General features: G+C 49.8%; 1 protein-coding gene across 1 annotated transcript; it reads right to left on the reverse strand.

The window, feature by feature from the left end:
* Positions 1 to 1,326: 1,326 nt before the first annotated feature.
* LOC8050753 (A-kinase anchor protein 17A) lies at positions 1,327 to 7,716 on the reverse strand. Its single transcript, XM_029984303.3, has 4 exons — positions 6,530 to 7,716; positions 4,870 to 5,018; positions 3,573 to 4,545; positions 1,327 to 1,729 (listed from the first exon to the last, which is right to left on the reverse strand). Exons 1-4 carry the CDS (start codon positions 7,295 to 7,297, stop codon positions 1,472 to 1,474), a joined length of 2,148 nt encoding a protein of 715 aa, XP_029840163.2. The 5' UTR covers positions 7,298 to 7,716; the 3' UTR covers positions 1,327 to 1,471.
* Between the last annotated feature and the right edge of the window lie 351 nt (positions 7,717 to 8,067).

Raw genomic sequence — 8,067 nt, forward strand, 5'->3', positions numbered from 1 at the left:
AAGTAACAAAAAAAAAAAAAAATGGGGTGTGGTTAGTCAGTTATTAAACTTGCGATGAGTCACACGCTGTAGATGAGCAATTTTGCCAGAGCAGTACAACCGCTAGCCTGGGGTCTTTAACGTGAACCGCGCAGTAGTGATACACGGCCGCACGCCGGTACGATGCTCATCCAGATCGAAACGGGCAGGGGTGGGGCTCGAACCCAGGATCCCTGGGTTCTGCAGCGCGAGCTTTCGCTCCCTGAGCGTTGAGCTGGCAGCAAGTAACACGTGCAAGTAGCCTTGGTGCCACCCCAATGCTTCAGCTGAAAGAGGGTAAAGCATACCCACCATATAAACACAAACAGCAAAACCTTTCAGAGCTTCCAGTTACATGCTGAATGGAGTACAGGAACACTGGGCCTTTAGCTATGCAGGCTGTGGACACCTGTTGCTGGACAACCCTGCCATGACCGAACCTCGAAGTAAAGACTGGCATACCTTCCAAAAACGCGTTCTACAGATGGAATTATTCCCATATTTAATGCCAAGCAGTAGCACAACTGCACCTCAGTAAGTCAATAAAATCTAGCAAGTCTTTATGGATGTATCCAATGTCTTCGGCAGAAAGGCAGCTCTGTTGAGCCATATTAAATTGAAATTGCAGTTTTGGTCTGTGATTTGGTTGATGTGAAAGCCTAACTGGCAAGATGGTTTTCCAACACACTGAATGTTTTCCTTGTCACACTCTCCTTGGCCTACCCCCACTGGTCATGACTGTTGGGACTTTCGCTTCGGCTTCTCGTGAAAAGTTTCCTGCAAAAGATGGAACATCTGCCACAGTTGGAAAAGAATGAAGGAGAGAAAAGAGAATAAAAACTTGAGGTCAGCCCAAATGATTTGCTCTATCTACCAGTGGCATTGGGCCTCTTGGCATGGCGTCTGGAGCGAAAACCTATCGCCTCCAGAGCCTTCGTATTCATGCAATGTCTACTATAGACCTTTTGCGAAATTACCCGAGCACCAGGGAGCATACTGGGAACTTAGGTATACGTGCCACACACCCCCATCTCACCCGTATTCAAAGTGATTGACCAAAACGAGATGTGGACCAATGCATGTGCCATTTGTTTTAGGCGGCTGCTTCAGAAAAGTTACCGTTGCAGACGCCTGCATGTGCAGCGCGTGCAACAACACTCGCAGCATGCTCCATGGTGCTTGGGCAATTTTAAAAAAGCTATATTCACCCCTCGTAAAGTATCTGGTTGGCCTTCGACGGACACGCGGACCCCACCTCTTCAATTTACAAACTTGGCACCATCACAAACGACACGGACACAGGTAGAGTAAAATATGACGTGCTGTTTGTATTTACAAGGTGACCCGGTGCGTGTGGGGGCAGTGGGACGTAGGGGAACTGGTGGACGTGACTGCTTGACTCTGTTGAACCGGCCGGCCGTTCGGAACAAGGTGGCAGGTTCTGCCGGAGGTCTCAGCTTCGGCTGGCGCTCACTAGGATGTTGCTGCCGTCTGCCATCTGATTGGCCGAGGACTGCAGCTTCGCCTCAAGCGCCTTCTGGCGCTTTTTGGCCTCCAGGTTCCTCAGTAGCTTCTCCCTGAGCAGCTGCTCCTGGCGAAGGAGTTCTTCCCGCAGCTCCGCCTCGTCCGGAGAGTCCTCCTGACTGCAGGACACGCGTGCCGCCGCCGCTGCCGCCGCCTCTTTTTCCTCTTCCTCTCGCTTTTTCTGAGCCTGGGTGAGACAAGAGTGGTTTGGTTTTTCGGTGGGGTGGGGGACAACTTTTTACCGGGGTTGACAGACTGATCTCACTAACCGGCATTGTTATGCCTCCGTGGCCAGCATGCATCGTGGAAACTAGTCTTTCCGCTACGCCCAACCATCCCGCTGCGGGTGTGTGCGAGCAGAGCGTGAGATGGCACGAGCTGTCTCGTGTCTCCTGCTTTCCGTGGACTACAGTTATAGCAGCATCAGATATGTGCAGATTGGTCATGGCCAATGACGGCTTCAGAAATGCAGGGTATGACATGTTCTGAGCATCTTATAGCTAGTCCGTAGCCAATGAGACTTTAGCATCTGCTGATTAGAACACCAAAAAATGAGTCGCAAAGCAAAAAGCACAAACGTAGCAAGCCATGAGCTGCATCTCTTGAGATCTCGGGGACTACGGTGGTATCGGTCTATTACACGGAAATCCCGCCCACCGGCCAGGGCACGCTTATTGGTCAATCCTGAGCTTCCCACCTTCAGATATGCTAGAGGCCCAACTCTGATACGAGAAGTGTGCTATGTCGGGGCCAAGAAGACTTTCCCGCTTCTTGAGTTGTCCAACTGTCAGAGGTCTCGCTGTAGAGCAAGAAGGGGAGGACTGCAGTTTTAATTAACTCTAGCGATCCAGTTCATGGCAACTAGAATTTGAAGCACCTTAACTCTTTCCTGACCACGGGAAAAGTAGCAATTTTCAAAGGATCCATGCAAACTCCTAACTAACTTGCGTAGGGAGCAATATGACACATCAAAATGGGGCCAATTAGTTGTTCTTTCAAAATAAACAAAGGTACATAAACGCCAAAACTTCGACATCAATGTCAAATTAAACAACAAATAAGAAAGATTTTTAATATTGAAAATGGGCCCCACATCTACGGCTATTACTTTGCTACAAAGACAGATGCAAGCAGTTAGCCATGTTAGACAAGTGCAACAACTGTTCCCACGACTCTTAAGGCGAAAGCCTTATATGTCCCATTAAGCGAAAAGGTTGCGTCGGCGTAGTGCCCAAAAGATGGCCATAATAATACGTCATCAAGCATGCGCCGTTCAGGGTCAAAACGGACGTGCCTCAAAAATAAAACGTAAAGAAAGGCAAATAGACGCAGACGCTTCGTCACGGAAGCCGTGAAGCCGGCAAGGGCGCAGCACCTGCGCAGTGGGGGAGCGTGATGTCACTGCCAGAGCACTGTGTGCATAAGGTGCACTTTGGACTTCATCTGTGCTCGTTGTGTGCTTCGTGCGAGACTGTGAGGTGACCGCACAGGACTATGATGCTTTCGCATACCTACATGTAAGCAGTCTTAAGTGCCCTCCTGTAATTTGTTTTAATAGCCCACCAGCTTGTGATAAATCTTAAACCTACGTTGAAACCAAAACTAGAGTTCTTCAGCTATCCATGAGATTGTGGAACATAATTCTCCGCACTAAATTTAATTTCTTGACAGTGCTTAGAAACCATCCATCACTGGTGATCAGTGGCCTATGGGCGCAGTCGGGAAAATGTTAAGAACCTCACTAATGACAGCCTGACCTGGGTTTTTTTTTTTTTTTTTGCCTTGCATGCAACATTTGAGTGGGCCATCATTATTCACGTAGCACCTACATGTGTCGGTTTCACTTAAAATATTGCTGTAGCATTATTTAAATTTCGTCTGGTTCACCAAAGCTATAGCTGGAAGGGGCCCAGACAAACAAAGATGGCTTTGGCACTGCCTGACAATGTGAGCAACGTGTCTGGTGATTAGTCCAGCCGTCAAAGCACAATCCCAAAGAGACAGCCAGACTGCCTAAAGGATCCACTCACCCTGACCAGCTCAAAGAGCTCCTGTAGCAGATGGGTTGCCTGAAGCTTCCTAGTCGCCTCGGCCGCGCTCCTTTGTTCCTGTGCCTCCCGTCGCCTCTTTTCCTCCTCCTCCGCCTTCCTCTTCTCCTCCTCTTTCTCCTTGGCCAGCTGCAGCTCCCTCTGCTCTTCCTCCTCCCTCATCCTCTTCAGCTCCATCTCCCGGTCCCCCCTCTGCCTCTTCCCCACATCCCTGCTGGCCTCCCACTCTTCTTCGCTCCACCCCTCCCTCCCTTCCGACCTCCTTCGCTTCCTCTCCCGCTTCTTCCTCTTCCTCCTGTCTTCCTCCCGCCTCTTCTTTCCCCTTCCCTCCTTCTTCCTTCCCCCAGACACTTCCTCTTCCCTCTTCTTCCTCAGCCCCTCAACCTTCAGCCTCCTCAGCCCCTCTGCCTCCTCTTCCCTCCTGACTGCCTCCTGGAATTCCAGCCTCCTCCTCAACTCTTCTTCCCTTGCCTTCCTCAGCAGCTCCTCCTCCTCCTGCCGCCTCCACAGCTCTTCCTCACGCTTCCTCCTCGCCTCTTCTTCCTCCCACTTCCGCCTCAGCTCCTCCTGGTAACGCCTCCTCAGCTCCTCCTCCTCCCTCGCCTTCCTGATCTCCTCCTCCCGCCGCCTCCTCGCCTCCTCCTCGAGCCTCTTTCGCTCCTCCTCTTCTTCCCTCCTACGCCTGAGCTCCTCTTCGACCCTCCTTCTCCTCTCTTCCTCTTCCCGCTGCCTCTTCAGCTCTTCCTCCTCCCTCTTCTTCCTGGCCTCCTCCTCTGCCTTCCTCCTAAGTTCCTCCTCCTCCCTGAGCCGCTGTTCCTCGGCCTCCTTCAGCCTCTGTGCCACTTCCTCTTTCCTCCTCCTCTCTTCCTCCTCCCTCCTCTTACGCTCCTCTTTCCGTCTCTGCTTCTCCTCCCGCTTACGCTCCCGCAGCTCTTCCTCCTCTTTCAGCCTCTTCCTGCAAAAATTGTGGCAGAGTGTTATGTTGCAGCAGGTTTGAACAAGCCGAAGTCACTGCCTTCTGCATACAGAGTTTTACCCTGGAATAAGTGATATACAATGGGACAGTGTTTTAGATTATGCTGCAGAATTATAAACATGTCTTATTACGTCCGATCACACTCCATTTCACTTTACGATGAGCCGTATTGGATGCTATCAACCATCCCAGCCAATTTAGCACTGCGAACGTATCATATAACCCACTGCACGTACAAAGAACTCTAGTAACAAGGCATAGAAACGCCAAAGTCTGGACAGGAGAGCATGTGTTCTGCCTCACCTCTCAGCTTCGCGTAGCCTCTCTTCCTCTTGTCGCTCTCGAAGTACCCGCTCCTCGCGCTCCCTCTCCAGAGCCTCCATCTTCAGCTTCTCTTGTTGGCGTCTTGTGATGCTCTCCTCGCTCAAATGTTGTGACTTGTCAAAGTCAACCTGCGCCATGACAAAACCCAGATGAGAAAGTCGCCGATGCGTGCTAGCGTGCTAAAGTGGGAGCTCCGCCAATTTGTATTTGTTCTAGAACTTTTCTAAAAATTTCCCCTCTAGACTCTAGGGGAGTGCTACTCAACCAGGACCCAGTATATTACAGTGGTAAAATCCTTTCAGACACATTTGGTTGATTTGATGCCGATGCCCTAACGAAATTCCTCCTCTTCCTTCAACTTGCCAATGATAACGCCTGGTTTGGTTGCTGAGGAGCATGCTCCTTTGGTAACAAACATATTATTTGCTCAGCCCGTTTGCTACTGACTGAAATGATTCTGTTAAGCAGGCCTATTGGGTCTTGTATAATCCAGAAACAACTGTGAGTCGTCCTCTTTGAAAAACCCATTGAAGGATGTACAAGCCAAACATGAAGACAGCTGATTGTGTGCCCCGCGTCAGAGAAGGGTGATTGTAGTCAGAATTAGGTTAGCAAAAACATCTTATTCAAAAAAGATGACTTTCATAAATCCCAAATTAGTTCCCAGTCACGGTAACTTTTGTTGGTATTACCAAAACTTCATTCATGTTTACCTCAGACCATGAAAGTTATTGTCAACAGCAAGTAAGAAATAATAGGATCCTTCGTAACATGTGGATGTCGGTCTCAGCAATCCATGAGCGCGCCATGTGTAGAGTCTTAACAACAGTTAACAGGAACAAATGCTAAGCTGACCGTTGACATATTTTGGCCTTTTTTTTTTGCAGGCGCGTGTGCATGTGTGTGTTTATGCATTTACACTCGGCTTTGTGATCCCTTTGTTCCTGCTTTCGTTCGGCTAACGCCTTCACATTTTATAAAAATTTCCAAGTCAAAGCGCCACATCGGTTCTAGGAAAGCTCACTCATACTCTGGTCAAGTGCGACTTAGACTGCATGTGGTTTGCCGACAACATCCTCGTCCCAACGGTCATGCTTTCGTGTGGCTCACAGTGGATGTCTGCAGCACCAACACAAAGCACTGCAGAAAGCATGGCGGTGACAACAAAATTCACCATAACAGCGAGGCAATTCTGCAAGGCATCGACAGAGTGCAAATTCAGATTGCTTGTTCTCCATTTGTTTTACAATGACGGTATACCCTCATTAGCAATTCTGATTCATCACACTACTAGTTGCCTTAAGCATAGAGTGGTGCACTCTGCAAGATTAGGACTAGAAATGTAAGTCAAGCATAAACTCTCGACTAAGACCGTTGCTCAGGAAGCTTGTAAGCACAAAGAGAGAAAGACACTAAGTGGACATGGACAAGTGCTTTCTTTTTGCGCATACAAGTTTCCTGAACATCATGCACTAACCAGCCCGTTCAACTATGCTTCTTACAATGGACCCTGCCTTCAGTGTTTCTTTCTAGTGCACCAACCTGTCCCCTTCTTTGTGACCGTCTCTGTTTGCGCTTACTAGTTTCCTGAGCATCATGCACCAACTGGCCCAACAAGTCTTAAGACTGTCGACCTGACCTTGATATTAGCAGCAAAAGCCCGTCCTTCCGGGGTCTTGTACATGAGCTTCATGCCTCGCAGCGAGTCCATAGCCTTGACGAAGCCGATGTACTCCTTGTACTGCACGTACACGTCGAAGGTCAGGTCCTGGCTGAACGAGAAGGTGGAGATCTTGCCGACCGCGGCCTCAGCGTCCTTCTGGTAAGGGTCCAGCAGGGGAATGTCCAGGCAGCGGACCTCGCCCAGGGACGAGAACGCCTGCCGTACCAAAAGCTCGCTGGGCCGGTCGGGGTCCCGCCGCTTGTCGGCGAACCACTTGCACGGCAGGCCCTGCACGTAGATGGTGTCCGGCCGCTCGCCGGGCTTCATCTCGTCCATGTCCCTCGCGTCGCGGAAGTAAGAGTCCCAATCGTGCCTCGTCGGAAACGGTACCTTGGCCTCGGCGGCCCGGATCCGCAGGTTGTCCGGGAACCCGCTCAGTTTGACGGTGCTCCCCTCAAGCCTGGAGACGATGGTCTTTAGGGCACTCTTGTTCTCAACTTCGCCCTCGAAGCGGATGAACTCGAGCGTCGTCTTGCTGATCTTGAGCGTCGTGAACTCTTCGGGCCGAATGGCCTGCCGCAGTTTTTCCATCACCTCCCAGTTGGAAATGCTCTTGCCCGGCGTTTTCATCTGGGGTAGCTGAATGCTCACGTTGAGACGGGCGACGGTCTTCAAATAGAGTCCCAGCGATTCGCACAGTTCCACAGCATCCGAGGTGTCTCGACAAGTCTGTATGGTGCACATAATTTAGCCTGCGATCGCTGAAGCAGAACGACTCTAGCGTTGTTCACTACCTGCTCTGGTTTCTCGTAAAGGCCAGCTTTAACCCGACCAAAAGCCAAAGTGCAGTAGCTGTAGCTACTCTTTTCTAATCAAAAAACACAATTCAACGATTCCGATCTCATAGCGCATTCACAACGGGGCACGGCACCGCTTCATCGAGTCAACAAATGAACGTCAGGCGACGGAACCGGCGAGTACGTTACTGAAGTTAGGCGTTCGAGGATAGTTTACTGATATGAACGCGTGACCGCTTTTGCGAGAAACGCGGTCAAAGGGTGAGTTTTAGGGGGAGACATGGTCGGGAAACGGACAACAACAGAACGTTAGAAGACCAGCTTCACGTCCGCCATGTTCATTGGATGGATGAATAGACAAGACCTAAATATAAAAAAAAGTGGATGGATGGATGGATGGATGGATGAATACGGCTGAGCCCTTTGGATCGGGCGGTAGCTTACGCCACCTAGCCATTTTGTTTTACCATTTAAGCTTAGAATATTTAAATGTGAAATCTATATTCACTTCGCAGTGCAAAGAAAGTGAGGCTATGAAACCCCCTTGCCATCAGTGAATAAGAAAATACCTAGTTTTCTCTCGATTTCTGCCACCATTCACTTAATCTTTGCTTGGTAATCTCTACAGTCTTGAAATCCACTCTCCCTTCGCTGTCTCTAAAACCCAATGACTTTATTAAATCTATGTTGTCTTCGGTAGGCATAGGGTGAAGCCCT

The sequence above is a fragment of the Ixodes scapularis genome, unplaced genomic scaffold (genome assembly GCF_016920785.2).
Source record: "Ixodes scapularis isolate PalLabHiFi unplaced genomic scaffold, ASM1692078v2 PGA_scaffold13__105_contigs__length_92229423, whole genome shotgun sequence".
In the NCBI taxonomy this organism is placed as follows: Eukaryota; Metazoa; Arthropoda; class Arachnida; order Ixodida; family Ixodidae; genus Ixodes; species Ixodes scapularis.